Source organism: Stomoxys calcitrans, chromosome 1 (assembly GCF_963082655.1).
Source record: "Stomoxys calcitrans chromosome 1, idStoCalc2.1, whole genome shotgun sequence".
Taxonomy (NCBI): domain Eukaryota; kingdom Metazoa; phylum Arthropoda; class Insecta; order Diptera; family Muscidae; genus Stomoxys; species Stomoxys calcitrans.
In genome coordinates, this window is record NC_081552.1 from 53,579,365 (window position 1) to 53,598,253 (window position 18,889).

Here is an 18,889-nt window from a genome sequence, read left to right on the forward strand (position 1 = left end):
TGCTTTTTTTTTTTTTTGCTTTAATAAATTTTTTGTTTTTAGCTTTCAAATGTGAAAGTTTAATTTTCCATTTTTTTAGGTTTTTTTTTTTAAATATTTAAACTAATAATAATAATAATTAATAAAAACTTAAAAAGAGACACTTATTTTTAATAAAAAAAAAAAAATAAAAATAGTTACAATAATTAATAGTTTAAACTCATATGACAAAGAATCGAAAAGGGTTTAGTTATAAAATATAAACAACAGTTTTAAGGGAAAACAAAAATTTCGTTATATACAAAACTGAAGCAGAAAAAATTAAACAAAAGCCAAAGAAATTTGTGCCTGAATTTTGTTAGGGTTTTGTTTTTCTGTTCAAGAGATCTTGTGATTTGTTTCAAAGATGTTTTTTTTTTTTGTTTCGTTTTTGAGGGAGGGGGTAAACTGAAAATGTTTAAAAAAGAAATAAAAAGTAGTTTTGGTTTTTTGTTTTTAAAAAAAAGTTTTTGTTTATTTTTTTCTTTTTCAATGGAAATTTCTTTTTTGTTTTTGTAAAACTAGTTAAAAGTAAAAACTTAAGGATATTTAGACTAATATTAAAGATCATAACTAAAATTAAATAATAATTATAATAAAGATTTTTCTGTTTTTTTTTTCTTCTCAGTTATTTTAGTTTAATTAAATACATAAAAACAATGTGTAATCCAAAAAATAATAATAATTAATAATAATAAAAATAATAAGCATAACTGCAAAACAAAAAAGTTTTTATATTATAGGTTTTAAAGATATTTTTTTTTTTTTTATAGTATAGTATTTCTGTCAAAATTATCTTTTGTAACAACTGCCACTTTTTGTAAAGCAAAAAGGTTTTTTACTCATACTCTTCTTCTTCATGTACACATATATAAATTTGCTTGGAAATATGTAAAATATTGATAATCATAGTTTTTAAAACTCGCAGAGTTCTTGATGTTGGGTATATTATATATAAACATAATTTAAAAATAAAATTTCAACATTTTTGTGTGGAAAATGTCTTGAGTGAAATTTTACAGGAAATTCCAGAAGCCAGCCTTTCAAAGGGTTTTCGAAACCCCCCACAAAGGCTGCAATTCTTTGTGTGCTCCTCGTCATTGTTTTCATAGCTATCCTCTTATAAGGGTTAAGTAAAATTTAAAATGGTTTTTTGTTTTCCTTTTTTAAATAATTGTAAATCTTTAAGCATAAAAAATGGTTTCATTTAATACAGGTTCTTTTTCAATTTTTGTTTGTGTGTGTGTGTGTGTGTGTGAGTTTAATTTTTTCAAAATTTCCTCTCCTCTTCAAATTCAAGCTTATAAATAGAAGTGTTTGGTTTGTGTGTGTGTGTGTGTGTGTGTGTGTGTATGTATGTGGGGATTTTTCTTCCTCTTTAAATAAGTTTAAAATTTAAGAAAGGTTTTTTTGTTTTGTTTTGTTTTGTTTTTTTCTATTTCACTTAATTGCATGCATAAATTGTTTTGTACAGTTTTCTTTTGTTTTTTCTTTTTGTTTTAAATAATTTAATTATTATAATTTATTATAATTATTAGATGTTTTTTTTTTTGGGGGTTTTTCTATTTTGTTGTTGTTTGTTTGTTTGTTATACTACCAGCAAAGAAAAAAATATGAAATACATGTCAATTTGTGGTTTCAATATTTTTTCGCCCGCCCCTGTAATTGTTGTGGAGTTAAGGAAATGTTTTTGTTTGTTATGTCTCTTTGTACAACACCCTAAGGCCTGCTGCCCATATCATCATCATTATCATGGTCATAATCACTGTCTCATATGGGCCTGACCTCTCACTTTGTGTTAACTCTAAGTTTGTTGCTTACAACTTTTTGTATTTTTTGCTTGGGGGGTTTTCAAAGATTTATTTTTGTATCAGTCTCGAACATTTTGAATTGTGTTTTGTTGTTGTAGTTGTTTTTGAAATAGGTTTTTTACAAAAAAAAAAAATATTATTATTACAACTTTACCAAAAGAAAAGTTCTTCAACATATCAATTAAGCTTTCTAAGAAGAGCTTTCTAACAAGAGCCCAGTTGGCTGGCTTACTGTTTGGCTGGCTGACAAAGCAAAAGTTGTGTGTGTATGTGTGGGGGGCCAAAAAAGAAAGAAGTCATCGGTGACAAACACAAATACTGTTCCAACTAAAGATTACACCTTAGATTATTTTGTTCTTCTTCTTCTTCTTTGTCTTTTGCTCTCATCACGCTCTGTGTTACTCATACTCTCTCCCTCTTTTGCTGAGTTGGCTTCCCCACTTACGCTTCCAACATGACTTTTTGCACTTGAGGTGGGGTCGGCGTTGAAGAGTTGACAGCCGCCGCTGAGCTACCACTGGTTGCTGTCACTGTCACATCAGCCGATACTGTGGGATAACGCTGAGCAGCTGTGGCTGCTGCAACCAAAGCCTGCAATTTACTGGGAGGCGGTGTGGGCGATTTCTTGGAAAGGTTGAGGGGCTGCTGCGAATCGGCAATGTCCACCTGCAGCTCTAAGAGACGCGGCGGTGTATTCATGGCCGACGGTGAGGGCCTGGGCGGTGAGACTGAGGCCGAAGTCGAGTGCGGCGACTGGAAATACGGGCAACCCGAGGACGACGAAGATGAGGTCGACGATGAGGTGGAGGAAGATGATGAGCCATTGCTGCTGGGCGACACCGACTGTTGGCGTTGATTTATCGTCGTGGTGGTGATGACTGAGTGACCGGCCCAACGCCCTGCACTCACTCCCCCCGCGGGTGGTGAGGCCATTCCTGTCACTGTGGTCGTCGACGGAGAATTGCAGTTGGAATTTGGCGAACTCATGGAATTGGGCGAATTACTGCTGGCCGGATAATGTCCATGCATGCTGCTGTTGCTGCTGTGACCCAGACCATGGCCCGGTGCCGGACTGCGACTGCCCGGACCATGCGGTGAGCAGGCCATTAGATTATTGGATGCCGAGGTTTCCCGCATGATGTAGTTTTGTATGATGTCCGAACGCTTCATTTGTTCCGGAGTCATTCTGGGCTCGGCCATCAGGGATTTGGCCAATACCGAATGCGTGCTGGACAAGGAGGAGGGCTGCTGTTGCAGATTGACGCCACTGTTCGAGTTGGTGGGTGTTGGCCTTGTCAAATGCATGTGCAGTTGACTTTGGTGTTGAGCAATGGCTGGTGGTGAGGCTACAAATGCAGCTGGCTGCGGTGAATGCGCTGCAATCAGCACATGGTTGGAGGAGGCCGCAGCCGCTGTGGTGATTTGTTGCTGGGGTGATGCTGCGCCTATTGCTGCTGTTGGTGGAGGGCTCTGTGCACTGTTGACCAATTGAGGACTTGTGGCGGCGGCAGGTATGCATGATGACGAGGAGGATGAGGAAGCAGTGCTAATGTTGTTGTTGGTGGAACTGGTGGCATCTGCCTCAGCACCTTCGAATTCGCGATGGCGCAAAGCTCTGAATTTCTTGTGCGGCTTATAGGCCTCATCCATCAAGGAGTTAGTGTCATACAAAGGAGGAGCCTGCAGCACCCGCTTCAAAACCGGCATATCGTCCACAATTTGTCTCTTCAAAGTGGCCGTGGCCAAGGCCGAAGCCGAAGCCGAGGACGTCGCTAATGTAGACGACGATGAGGAGGAGGAGGACGATGATGACAAAGCATTTGATGTTGAGGTGGCCGCTGCGGACAAGGGTTGTGGTGAGCGCACTGGCGATACAGACACTGTCACCTGTGTGGTAGAAGCTGCTCCATTGTTTTCGCTGCAATCCAAAGCATCATCCACGCTAGAGCGCGGACTCGAACAGGACGATGAGCCACCCGAACTTACGGTTTTGCTGCCGCACTCATTTTTCTCATTGCCCGATTCAATGCCCGAGTCGGTGGGTGAATCCAATTTGCGATAACGATGCTGGGTGGTGCCAGTCGTCAGATGATGATGCAGTTGTTGGTGGGAGTGCGCCCTTACAATTGGTGTGATTGTCAAGCCGTTTTGGGTCAAATGCGCATGCGAGCCTACAATGTCCAATTCGTTGGTGGAGTCACCCGAGGAGCCAGAATTGGCACGATTGCGCAACGGGCAGGAGCCCGACAGCGTGGCCGCCAATAATGGAGCAGAGGAAGCCAACGAGGAGGTTTGCTGGCTGCCATGATGGCTGTGCGTCTGATGCGAGGCGGTGGTGGTGCTGGCAATCTGATATTCCAAATCGCCCGACTCAGTGCTGGACACTGAGCCCAATGGACTCTTGGCCTCCACATCCATGCGATGATCATCCCAGCCATTGGGACTCTTGGACAAAATCTGTTGATCATCATCCATGGACCACATTTGCTGGCGCAACAGCTCTTTGTGTTCGGTGCGGAACACCACCAACTTTTCGGTGTGCAAAGTGCTCAGAGTACGTAAATCGGGCATGGTCTCCAACAATTTGCTCATAAACTCCGGCTGATCTGGACGATTTTGATTGATGATGGTCTGCAGGCAGCCCTTGAGGCGATTGTACATGCGCTCAATCAGCTCTATGTTGCGCAAACCCGGCCGATCCGGGGTGATGAGAACGATGGCGCAGAAGAGGCCAATCTCGGCATCGGTTAAATTCATGGAATTCATGCGTTCGGCAAAATTGAATGTGGAATCGACCAGGAAACGGGCATTAGCACCATTTTGTATAGCATCGCGACGCATCACCTGGCCATTGAGGCAGATAATGCTGTTGATGGAATTGTCAAACATGCAAATCAAACGCACGAATAGAGCATCGAAGAGGCCAGCCTTTAGCAGGGTGAATTTGTCGTCTTGTGACAGTAACTGGAAACCGGGAATCATACCAGCAAAATCAATGACACCACGTATAACATGGGCGAAGCGTTGTGAGAATTCCTGCTCGGATTGTAGTTCTGGGGCGGGATTGAGGGGACAAGCCTGGGAGAAAATGAAATAAAGAAAAAAAATTAAATCAATTAGACGAAGGACAACAAGTTGTTGAGGGTAAAAAGGTTTTAAAAACAGTCATAAAAGAGAAATTCGCTAAGGCCCTGTATTGTTTTACGTATGTAAGCCGGTCTATATAGCCTATGGACCATTTTGTTGTAAATTCAAAGACTTGCGGTAGCGTTTTTTGTTGCGGAAAAACCTTGCATGCCTTAAGGAAATTAATGGTTAGCTTTAAAAACACCCCCTTGAACACCCAGCTACAGTCATAGCAGCAAAACTGCAGCAGCAGCAGCGGCAGCTGAACATGAACAGTTATGACATGAAAAGTTCACGCGAAGGTCAACAGGAAAAGCATTTATTAGAACTAATAAAATGAATGTACAATACTAGGAATGCCACCACGATGGCCATAAAAAAACAACAAATGAACGAGACGCTATAAACAAATCATTGGTAAATTCACAACAACCTCTGCCCTCCACCTACCCACCTTTCTCAATCACACCACACACCTTTCGGTTGGGCACAGCTAACAAAGCGAAGCTGTCTACAGTTATTTTCTATGAACAAATTGCGCGATTAGACTTTCAGTTAACCCAAAGGGTGGTGTTTGTTGGAGGGTTGAAAAGGGGTGGGCAAATAATTTTTCCACCTATCGATATTTTCTCTAATGGCGCTGTCAAGGTTAATAACCTAAAGTTCAAGGCAATTTCACTATTTTCCTATTCCGTTGTGATTTGTGTTGTTGTTGATATTTTGGCGGCGCCAATTGTTACAAATGGGGGGTATTCTCTCCCACAAGCATTCACATGAGTGATTTGGTGGGGGTTTTAGAAAGAGAGACAGAGCGAGAGAGCAACAAAAAAAACTATGAACATTTGTTCCGATTTTAAATACTTTCGCGCTCATACTTTGATTTAAATGTACCTATGTGTGTGTGAGTGTTTGTGTCAGTTATAAAAAAAAAACAATTTAATTGTTGTTGTTTTTCTTATTATTGTTATTTTTTTTTTGTTGTGTTTAATATTGCTGTTGCTGCTTGTGCATATTTTAGAACGTTTTCAAACGTCACTTTTGCCTATACCATGACAATGAGATGTATAGAACAAAACCAAAATAACAACAACAATAACAGCGAGACAAAAGCACGACAACACAGAGCAACAACAACCATACGAACAGGCAAGCATTTATTATTATCCTTGAAAAATATCTGTTTCTGTTGTTTAAGTATTTCGTATACGTTTATACAGAACAGCACACAAATACACATGCATATATATGTACGTGCATATATCATTTCATACTCATACTTAGTTTATAAAGCACATATATGCATACATATGTATGTTTATGAAATTGTTGGTCCGTTGTAGGCTGTCTCTGCCCATATGATGAGTGTTTGGTTGATTGTAGGTTCAGCTAAACCTCTGCTATTGCCCACCTCCAAGTCTTCTAAGCAGTTATACACACACACATAACCGAGTAAAACAGGAGACCAAAGTATTCAACAGGGATTTTTTGCCACTACCACCCTAGCAGTCGCTCATTCTTTGGGGATTCTCATGTCTCATCTCTTTGCGTTAAAGAGGAAGAAGAGACATCATCATAGCGTTACCCTAAATGATGACGATGGCGTTGGTATTTTGTTTGCGCCGTGGTATTTTTTTTTTCTTTTGTTCTTTTGCGTCGCCAACCAGTGTGTGTTTGTTTTGAGATAGCCTTGGTCAAGTGCAAATTGCCGGCATATTATATTGTGTGATATGAACTCACATACATATCTACCTACATTTATAGTATGTTCTACACATGCAGATGTTCTCACCTATCTACCTTCCCACCCATACACATGATCCATATATATATAAAATACATTTAAATAAACATGAACCAACCGGTATGCAAAACATTAAAAAATTTAAAACACTAATATATTGAAAAGACAAAAACGCTAATGCTAACCGGAAATACAATCGCTATAATAATATAAGGTTGCCAGATGTTCCAAAAAAGGAAAATAAACTAATGAAAAATAATAAAAGAATTGATTTAAAACTTAAAAAAAAAATGAAAAAAAGTTAAATAACTAAAGCATAAAAAATTTAAAAGTAAAAAAAAAAACTAAAAAAAATATTTAAATGTAAAAACAAGTAAAAGCGTGCTAAGTTCGGCCGGGCCAAATCTTATATACCCTCCACCCTGGGTCGCATTTCTCGAGTTCTTTTCCCGGCATCTCTTCTTAGGCAAAAAAAGGATATAAGAAAAGATTTGCTCTGCTATTAGAGCGATATCAAGATATGGTCCGGTTTGGACCACAATTAAATTATATGTTGGAGACCTGTGTAAAATGTCAGCCAATTCATATAAGAATTGCTCCCTTTGGGGGTTCAAGAATAAAAAATAGAGAGATCGATGTATATAGGAGCTGTATAGGGCAATAGACCTATTCAGACCATAATAAACACGTATGTTGATGGTCATGAGAGGATCCGTCGTACAAAATTTCAGGCAAATCGGATAATAATTGCGACCTCTGGAGGCTCAAGAAGTCAAGATCCCAGATCGGTTTATATGGCAGCTATATCAGGTTTTGTACCGATTTGAACCATACTTGGCACAGTTGTTCGATATCGAAATACTTCGTGCAAAAATTCATTCAAATCGGGTCAGAATTACGTCCTCTAGAGGCTCAAGAATTCAAGACCCAAGGTCGGTTTATATGACAGCTATATCAGGTTGTAAACCGATTTGAACCATACTTGGAACAGTTGATGGATATCATAGCAAAACACGCCTTGCAAAATTTCATTCCAATCCGATAAGAATTGCCCACTCTAGAGGCTCAAGAAGTCAAGACCCAAGATCGGTTTATATGGCAGCCATATCAAAACATGGACCGATATGGCCCATTTACAATACAACCGACCTACACTAATAAGAAGTATTTGTATGAAATTTGAAGCGGCTAGCTTTACTCCTTCGGAAGTTAGCGTGCTTTCGACAGACAGACGGACGGACATGGCTAGATCGTCTTTATGGGGTCTCAGGCGAATATTTCGAGACCCCTCCTATGGTGGAGGGTATAATAAAATAAATAAAAATTAGAAAAATAATATTAGGATATAATAATAACTAAAATGAAGTCTAGTTTTTTCATTTCTTTCCATTTTGAATCAATTCTTTTTTTTTTAATTTTTTTATTTATTTTTTATTTTAATTTTATTGATTTTATTTTTTTCTGATTATTAAACATTATCTTTCGATTTTTTTCGTTATTTTTTTTATATTTTTACTTTTGTTTGTTTTTAAATTAACTACTTTATTTTGTATGGTTTTTTTTATTTATTCGTTTCTTTTTATTTTTAAAATTTCTTTGTTTTATTATCTGCTGGCATATTGCTAGTAACTCTTCCCATTAAAAAAAAAATATCAACAAGAAATAACATTAATCAAAACCTTTGGTTTTATATCAGACAAGGTCAGTTAGAACGTCACTTGGTTTGTTTTTTCATAACTGTTGATTGTTATGGTATTTGTTTAAATATTTTTTACTTTAACTTCCTCACCTTGCCCTGCCACAATTTTCTTGCCAACACTCTACAAGCGACTTTACCATCTCTGAGAAAACACAAAATTGTTATTATCATTGGCAAGTGCTTTTTAATTTTCAAATATATTTTAGTCATCAAATTTCTAGTGTGCATTCTTTAAGATGTGTGAATTGTTGTCGTTGTATATACAATATGTGTATATGTGTGTTTTTTATTGTCTCCAATTTAAATATGAAACAAAACGCAACAAAAACCACCGACTGCAACAATAACAACAACGACCACAACACAGAGCCATTAAATATTTACTTTCATATTAATTATCAGCAATCACACAATTGTGTGAGAGTGTATGTGCGCTGTTTTTGTTTTTGTTTTCGTTTTGTTTATTATTATTCTTTTTGACATTAAATATTGAAGCTAATGTCAAAGTCAAGTACAACATACACTAACACCAGAACACCTTGCCATGAGCCGATGGCCGATATTAAGGAAGAAAATTAAACAGTGAGGGAAATAATAGTAGTTTCATGGTTAAGGTTGTATACCAAAAAAAAAAAAAAAAAAAAAAAAAAAACGAGGAATGATTTGGTAGATGAGTAGTATTAGAATTATTAAGAGTGAAATGAATTAAATCACCAATGAAATTGTTAAATGTGAGAGAGAAAAATAATTGCAAAAAGAGCCCTGTGCGTTTATAAAGGAAAAAGAAAAGCTAATATATAAAAAATCTAAGAAAATATAGTTGATAATAAAAAGGAAAAAAAAAACAAATCAAAAATAATTTAAAAATTTAATATTTCTATAACTTTAAAAAAAAAAATAAAAAGTTTAAGAAGAGCAAGGAATAATTAAAAAACTAAAAAAGAAAATTTAAAAAATTTATCGAATAAAAAAATATTAAAAGTTTTAAAAGAAAAATGAAAAATTGAAAAACTATAAAAGAAACTAAAAAAAATTAAAAATAAAAGAAAAATTAAAAAGAACTAAAAAAATGATCAAATAAAAAAGAATTAAAACTTTTAAAAGAGATATTAAAAAAAAAAATAAAAATATAAAAAAATTGAAAAGTTATAAATACTACAGAAGTTAAACAAAATATTGCAAAAATTCAAAATTTTATAAAAAACTAAAAAAATTTACGAATAAAAATAGTAGTACAATAAAATGAAAATTAAAAAACCAAACAAAAATAAAAACTTGAAATTTTTTAAAAAAAAGTTTTAATGATATAAAAATACATAAAAACAATAGAAAAAAAATTTAAAAGTATATGAAAAAAGAAAAAGAAAAACAAAAAACGAATCAAAAAAATTCAAAATCAAAAATGAAGTAACAACAAAAAAATAAAAATTTTAGGAATTTTAAAAATTTAAAAATTTATTACAATAATTAAAAATTAAATAAAAAAGATAAGTATTAAAAATATCTCGAAAAGGAAAATAAAAAAAAAAATTGAAACAAGCCTACTAAGCTTTTCGTACTCAAACGAAAGACCTGGTACCTTTATTTCCGCCGAACAGGAATATTATAGGATTATTATTTTCCCAGGGATACGCTTCCACTGGCTCTACATTAAAAGCAATTTCCAAGTCATGGCTCATGGCCACACTTTACTTTTTTTAATGGAATGCAAATATTTTCCTTTTAGGCCCCATAATGAAATTTTACTCTCATACTTGGTCATCATTTACTTTCTTAGAACAAAAAAATTCTTTATAATTAATTGTTGCTAAAACCAAAGCAACAAATCAAAACTAACATAAAAAAACGAAAACAACGTTAACAGTTTAATCTAAATTGTTTGTTTGAATATTATTAAAACGTTGTTGTTGGTTTTATTGCAACTTTATTTTTTTTTCATGTTATTTTAACTTTTTTTCGGTTTGTGTAATTTAATTTTGCTGCTGCAACAAGACATTGCCTTAGACTATATTGTCTAAGGTGTGTTTGTGTGTGCGTTCGTTTTTTTTAGTATTGTATTTGCGGTGAGTATTGTTTTTTTCTGTTCTGTTCTCTGTTCTTTTTTTATACCTACATATAAAGAACGCAACAGAGGCGACCTTGACGAGTGTTATTTTTTAACCTTGAATATTTTTTTGTGAAATCAAAAAAGAAAAAAGTCATCACAATAATAATGAAGAACAAATTAAGCTAAAGCAGAGGAGTAGAAGGCATTAAGTACTTGGCAACATGGCACAACAAATGAAGAAGATCAAATTAAGAAGACGAAGATGATTTAAGTTAGGCAGTATTTGAAAGAAATGGAAGAAAGGGGAAAAAGGGGAATTTTTATTCTTAGTTTATATGGCAAAGCTACCAAGTTATCAGTTATTGTCATGGAAAAGAAAGGCATTACGAATGGAATTTATTTGTTTTACAGATTTAACTCTGTCTCTGGGGGATATTCATATCTTTTCCTGGAAATGACAGTAAAAGAGAACTTTTTTATATGGAGTGACTTCGTTCTATTATGAGTTTAAGCAAGTAAAAATGCACTAAGTTCGTTGAATTCAGTCCAGGCTTCTAGGAAAGCCAATTTGAGGAATGGTTTTGTAGGGGGTTATAAGATTATAAGAATAAGTTTATAATTAAAAAAAAAATATATTTTTATTTACTGAACCAAATTATTTTTTTTATTAAATTTTTTTGTATTTTTTGTATTTTTTCTCTTTTTATCACGTTTTAATTTTATCTATTTTTGTTTAATAAAATTAGTTATTATTTTTTTAGTTAATTTTATTTTATTTTGTTTTGTTATCTAATTTTTTTTTTGTTTTCAATTCTTTTATAAATATTTTGTTTTATGGCGCATAACATTTTTTTTATTTTATTTATTTTATGTTTTTGTCTTATTTTGTATGTTATTTTATCTTTAATTTGCTTTATATTTTTTTATAATTTATAATATAATTGTTCTTATTACACTTCATATTTTGTATCATATATAAATTTGATTGTACATTATTTTATTTTATACTATTTTATATTATTCTTTTTAGTTTTTATTTTGGAGGCCACCGTGGTGGAGAGGTTAGCATGTCCGCCTATGACGCCGAACGCCTGGGTTCAAATCCCGACGTGAACATCAGAAAAATTTTCAGCGGTGGTTATCCCTTTTCTAACGCTGCAGACATTTGTGAGGTATGCTGCCATGTGTCGCTATGCAGCACGCCGTTGGGACTCGGCATAAAAAACGAAGGCTCCTTATCATTGAGCTTAAACATTAATTGGACTACACTCATTAATATGAGAGAAGTTTTGCCTCTTCCTAAATGAAATATTCATGGGAAATTTAGTAGTATTTTGTAGAAGTCGGAGTAGTTTTAATTTTATTTTATTTTATATTATTTTATTATATTTAAATTTTTTTATTTCATTTTATTTAATTTTAATTAATTTTATTTTATTTTTTTTATTTTATTTTATTTCATTTTATTTTTATTCATTTTATTTAATATTATTTTATTTTATTTAAATTTATTTTATTTTATTTTATTTTATTTTATTTTATTTTATTTTATTTTATTTTATTTTATTTTATTTTATTTTATTTTATTTTATTTTATTTTATTTTATTTTATTTTATTTTATTTTATTTTATTTTATTTTATTTTATTTTATTTTATTTTATTTTATTTTATTTTATTTTATTTTATTTTATTTTATTTTATTTTATTTTATTTTATTTTATTTTATTTTATTTTATTTTATTTTATTTTATTTTATATTACTTCATTTTATTTTATTGTATTTTTTATTTTTATTTTATGTTATTTTATTTTATTTTATTTTATTTTATTTTATTTTATTTTATTTTATTTTATTTTATTTTATTTTATTTTATTTTATTTAACTTCATTTTATTTTATTATATTTTATTTAACTTCATTTTATTTTATTATATTTTTTTTTAATTTTATTTTTTTATTTTATTTTATTTTATTTTATTTTATTTAATTTAATTTTAATTCATTTCATTTTACTTAATTTTTTTTTATTTTATTTTACTTCATTTAATTTTTTTTATTTTTTTTTTTATTCTACTTTTTTTATTGTTTTCTCTGTTTTCGATTTTTCCTTCTTTTAAGGAAAATCCTTGCCGCTTTATAAAAAAAAAAGTTATAAATATATTTTCTATATAATTTGGTAATTAGTTTTGTTTTTAACTATCTGTTTGGCTATTTTGTTGCCACAAATTTTTAAAGGCTGGGTCTTTTATGCTTGCGTGGAAACCAAGTCCAAGCTAATTTTTTTTATTACTGTGTATTTATTTTTCATTGAAGAAAACTTTAGCTTGTTAAGTTGAGCTTAGTTAATTTCCTGGTTTAAAAACCTTAGCATGAGCTCTAATCTAGCATTTGAGCTGACATTGTGCGATTAACACCTTAGCGCATAGAAACATGCCTAGATTAGTTGTCTTTTCAAAAAAAAAAAAAAAACAGTCTTAAGGTTATAGACTACAAGCAGTAGTTACTTTGCTTAAATATGTTAATTAAATTTCCTGGGTTGTTGTTATTATAGGTGTTTTTGTAGTAGTTACTGCTGATTCTATTAATTCGAAATCATGTTAACCTTGTCTAAAGATTTTGGTGTTAAAGATTTGAAAAGACATGACCTATATTTGCAAATTTCCTCGTTTCGTATGTCTGTCTGTCTGTCTTAGTATGTTTTTTTTTCTTTATTTACTTACCAATAAGGTGGGCATTGAATAGGAAGGACATTCACGAGCCCTCTGACGCATGGCAGCAACCTTTTCTTTGGTGAACTCGCATGTATCCAAATGGGCTCTTAGCACTGCTGATAGTAAACGCGGCTGATCATCCAACTCTGAGGCTAAAGCTCTCTGTTGGCCACGATTTTGGGTGGATTGTTGCATGGCGGCCAATATGCGAGCCTTTTCACGTTTTGGCACGCGACCAAATCGCACCGCTAAAAATAGACAAAAGAAATAAACAAGAAAATTATTAATAATTTAATAAATGTATGATTTAAGACGGGTGGGCAGAAAATAAAAAAAAAAAACAGCTGTAACCGTTTTTTTGCTATTGTTACTAAAAACAACCCTTGTGCTTCTGTTTTTTCGTTCAACAAAATCATTTACAATTAAATTTAAAGCCTTAATATCCCTGACAGGAAGTGCTTGTAAGGACAAACTTCAATGGCGGAGCAAAGCAAAGTGCTTTTGGTGTTCAAAAACCCCTAAAAACCTGGTTGATATTGTCATGTTGTCGTATTTTTGTTGCTGCTGTTGTTGATGATGATGATGATGATGGTTGCACGTTTTTTTAATGGCCCTCTCTTGGTCTCTCTGCTGACAATGATATGTATGGTCTTGGTTTTGTTGACTCTGCTGTATGCTTTTTTTAGTGGAAGGCCCTTAAAGTGGGTCATTGCCTTTTTGGCTTTTATTTTTTTTTTTTGTCGTTGTACGTTAAAAGCCAGACGCGTTTGCTTACATTAATGGTTCACTGTTTTTTTTTTTTTTTTTCATTTTTTTTTTTCATTAAATGTAAACTTTACAGCTGTCATTGTTTTGCCTTGATACAACTGAGAACAGTCTCCCCTCTGCCAACAATAAATGACATATAGTCGCATGTAGGTTTTGGAAAACCATGCTGTTTGCTGGCTTGAATGGCAAACCCAAATGTTACACTTTCTCTTTTTTTTTGGTGCTGTTGTTGCTATTGTTGTTAAAATCTCACCCACCAACAAAAAGTCACGTTTTATGGGGGTTTGGATGGAAGCAAAGGGCTTTACATTATCATATCTATCTCATCAACAAAGCGGGGTCATGACCCAGAAATTTAGTAAATCTTATATTTTTCGTTTAATACTTAAGGCCAGAAAGAAAGTTTTGGTGATCTTGCATTGCCCTGCTAGACAAGCATCATACAACTCCCAGAAATAAAAAAAAAACCCACAACATAATGGTTTAATGTCATGTTTTTGATGTTTTGTTATCAATGTCAAAATGAACACTAATTCATTTACATTTCAGCGTGCGAAGCTCTTTTTAAATTTCTGCAGTTTTTTCTGGTGGCTTTCGTTGGGTGTGCATTTAAAGAATGGGGCTAAAAGAAAGTAAATATTCAAATTGTCATGTTTGTTGGTTCGGGGGTTTTATCAATGGTTAACCTCAATTATTAGAAATTTTGAGATGTGGCAGAGAAAATATGAAAGAGAGGGAAATATAGAGTTAGGAGTTTGATGAGAGTTAGCAAATGTTACAGAAAGAGATAGAGATACCGAAAAATGTTAAAGCGATCGTGAGGCTTTCGTTTGAAGGAAAAGAAAACAATTGCATAAATGGCAGCGCCCTCTAGATGTGAAACATTTTCTTTATTTAATTATTAATTAACTTTTGTCGTAACCATGTAAACATAAAATAAAATGAAATAAAATAAAATAAAATTAAATAAAATAAAATAATATAAAATAAAAAAATAAAATAAAATAAAATGAAACAAAATAAAATAAAATAAAATAAAATAAAATAAAATGAAACAAAATAAAATAAAATAAAATAAAATAAAATAAAATAAAATAAAATAAAATAAAATAAAATAAAATAAAATAAAATAAAATAAAATAAAATAAAATAAAATAAAATAAAAAACAATTGCATAAATGGCAGCGCCCTCTAGATGTGAAACATTTTCTTTATATATAAAATAAAATAAAATAAAATGAAACAAAATAAAATAAAATAAAATTAAATTAAATTAAATATAATAACATAAAATAAAATAAAATAAAATAAAATAAAATAAAATAAAATAAAATAAAATAAAATAAAATAAAATAAAATAAAATAAAATAAAATAAAATAAAATAAAATAAAATAAAATAAAATAAAATAAAATAAAATAAAATAAAATAAAATAAAATAAAATAAAATAAAATAAAATAAAATAAAATAAAATAAAATAAAATAAAATAAAATAAAATGAAATAAAAAAAAATAGAATAAAAAACAAATAAAATAAAATAAAAATAAAATAAAATAAAATAAAATAAAATAAAATAAAATAAAATAAAATAAAATAAAATAAAATAAAATAAAATAAAATAAAATAAAATAAAATAAAATAAAATAAAATAAAATAAAATAAAATGAAATAAAGTAAAATCTATCTTTGGCAAATTTAAAATAAAAAAATAATATCTAAACAATTTAATTGTTAAAATAATTGTTACAGTGCCATCTATAAGTGATTTTTTTTAACAAATATTCACTTAAATGTTCTTTTTTAATCTTTCAAATACTTGCCCTATTTCAATAAACTCTTGACAAATTTTTATTGATTAAGCCCAAATTGCTTTAAGCCATAGTTAAACATCATTTTTAACCTAACACCAAATCAAAAAATTTCTCTTTTCACTGATCAAATATTAAACTCCTCAACCTTCATCAATTATTAAAACACTATAGAAACTCATCATAATAACAAGAGAAGAAAGAAGTCTGACGATGGTAATAATACTCCTCCTTAAAGTGGTGAAAACGTCATAACACTTTTTTACTTTTCCTTACAGAAAGAGAAAAAAATCAATAAAAGCAACATTTAATAAAAAAAAACCAAAAAACAAAAAACAAACACCCAAAAAAAACAAATCAAACATAAATTCCTATAAAGTGAGAGGAAATCTCTCTTTTTGTTTGAATTTTAATATGTGCCTTGTGTGTGTGTGTGTGTTTGTCTGTCTGTCGGTCTGTCTGGCTTTCAAATATCTTTTGTTTTGAAGCGATGAGTGTGTGTGCATTTGATTTTACTATTAGAGAGTACTACTGACATACTTTTCTTTCATAGCAAAAAAGCCGGCTTGACTTTAAAAAGTGGCAACAAGCAGCAACAACAGCATGCTTGCTTGCTAGCTTGTTGGTTGGCCGAAAGCAAACCAGGTCAAACGAAAATGAAAACTCGGTTTCATGCCACAAACCAAGCAATCAGCCAAGCAGATGTTTGGCTTTTTATAAAAAAAAGGGGGACAATATTAACATCAGCAGCAGCAGCAGCAGCAGATGCCGGGGAGCAAAGGAGAAATTAGAGCGCACTTTCAAAGCTGTTGCTGTTGCTGCTGCGGCAGCCGCCAAAAACCAGATTTCAAACGCAATGCTCGCAACTTTCTTAAGATTTTAACCAATCTATGGCACAAACAAATGAACACCACATTATTGTTATTATTATTATTATTGGGAGCTGCCGCAGAAACAAACAGTTGCTCATACATTAGGCCAAAGACTGACTGTAAAAGAAATCAAACAGAGAGAGAAACTGAAACCAAAACTTTCGTTTAAAAAATTTTAATAATCATAAGAAATTTTGCATTTTTTGAATGAAACCTAAAACAAAGAACATTTCTTGGGCGGAAAAACATAGTAAACCTCTTTGAATTTTAGTAAAAAGTTATTTTAAATTTTTTTTTTTTAATTTTTTTTTTCTAATTTAAGATTATTTTTTATTTGCTTTTTTTTTTCTTTTAATTTTTCGGGTTTTAAATTGTTTATGAAGTAGTTTTTTTATTAGATTATTTTTTATTTGCCTGTCGAATTGATGCTCCAATTTTGTTCTTGAACTCCTTGACTGTGCTGAAATATGGTATGGAAAGTACATTTATGCCCCCCCCCTGCAATATCCACTCTATGTTCGGTGTCCATAATTAGATATAGCTCTCATATAAATCGATTCCCCTATTCGACTTATTTAACCACTAGAACAGTGGCGGGCTCACTAACACAATTACAATTATTTCCTAGTCCATGGGCTTGCATGGCGTTGTTTTGTTCTGCACTTGCACTTCACTGCACCAGCAGCTTCAATTTTAAACGGATTTGTTTCAAATTTGGTATGTGAATATGAATGAGTTTGCCCCTGTTCCTTAGTGGATAGTTCAGGGGTAAAATTTGCAAATTTGCATATGAGCGAGATAGGTCAATTCCAATTCTTTTAAACTTATATGTTTAAAGAAAAAATATAAAATCAGTACATTTATAAAGTTGCTTTATTGCATATTTTTTTTATATTTTTTCATTTAAAATATTTAATTTTTGTTATTTTCCCAACGAAATAGGGTTTTTAAGCTTAATTTTATAATTTTAGTTTTTTTTAATCTAATGCCTTTATTTATTTAAGTTGCTATTTTATTTCTTTTTAATTTTATTTGAATTTAATTTTTATTAAATGTTTTTCCTTAACATTTTTTTTAGTCTTTTTCCATTTCATATATATATATTATATATAAATTATATTATATATTTTTTAAAATTTTTTTTTTAATTTTCTTTAACTTTTGTCTTCTTTTTTTTAATCTCCCATTTTTAATTTTTTTTTTAAACTATTCATTTCTAATACTTTAGTATACTCCCCGTACTATGAAGGTGGGTATAATAACCTACCACCATAGTGTGAGAGTATACTAATCTAGTCATTCCATCTGTTACATCTATTGGGTTGCCCAAAAAGTAATTGCGGATTTTTCATATAGTCGGCGTTGACAATTTTTTTCACAGCTTGTGACTCTGTAATTGCATTCTTTCTTCTGTCAGTTATCAGCTGTTACTTTTAGCTTGCTTTAGAAAAAAAGTGTAAAAAAAGTATATTTGATTAAAGTTCATTCTAAGTTGTATTAAAAATGCATTTACTTTCTTTTAAAAAATCCGCAATTACTTTTTGGGCAACCCAATAGATTGACATTGATCTGCAACTCCATAAAGTATATATACTCTAGATGGTCTCTTCACACAAGTCGATTTAGCCGTCTGTCGGTCTGTCCGTCTGTGGAAATATCGATAGCGGTCGAACGAATAAAAGTATTTGCTTGAATGCGCCAGATCGGTTAAAATTTGGATATAGCTTCCACATAAGGTGGTCCTTCGCCTTCACTTTGTCGGCTTCTAAAAGCCGCAATTATTATTCAATCTAGCTTACATTTAGCATTTTAAGTATGGTCCAACTTGGTTTTTAATCGGACATAGATAGCCTCCATATAAATAGATCTAACGATTTTATATCTTGAGCAACTGGAAGCCTCATTGTTATCCGATTTGGCCGAAATTTTGCATTCAGAATTCTATTAAAACTTGAAATAACCGTGTCCAGTAGGTCTATAGTGGCGAATAACCTGATATAGCTCCCATATAACCCCATCTCTTGATTTGGCATCCTGAGCACCTGGAAGCCACAATTGCTATCTGATATGGATGAAATTTTGAAGGTAGTCTTTTGTTAAAACTTCCTAAAAAAAAAACTATTACCTAATAAAACTGTCATATAAATCGATCTCCCGATTAGTCTACGGCCCCTAGAAGAAATTTGGTGCGTAAAGTACACATACTCCATGCAACTTTTCAAATTCAACTTTCCAATTCAAATTTTTACAAGAATCCATGATGGTGGGCTCCCAAGATTCGACCCA

General features: G+C 31.7%; 1 protein-coding gene across 8 annotated transcripts in view; it reads right to left on the minus strand.

Annotated features, from left to right (window-relative positions):
• Positions 1 to 614: 614 nt before the first annotated feature.
• LOC106090298 (ecdysone-induced protein 75B, isoforms C/D) overlaps positions 615 to 18,889 on the minus strand; it is a 456,620-nt gene continuing 438,345 nt past the window's right edge. For all 8 annotated transcript variants that reach the window (XM_059361197.1, XM_059361198.1, XM_059361199.1 and 5 more), the window contains 2 exons: positions 13,164 to 13,402; positions 615 to 4,907 (listed from right to left, as the gene is read on the minus strand). In XM_059361197.1, coding sequence (XP_059217180.1) covers positions 2,271 to 4,907; positions 13,164 to 13,402 — 2,876 coding nt within the window. In that variant the 3' untranslated portion in view covers positions 615 to 2,270. The remainder of the gene's footprint in view (positions 4,908 to 13,163; positions 13,403 to 18,889) is intronic.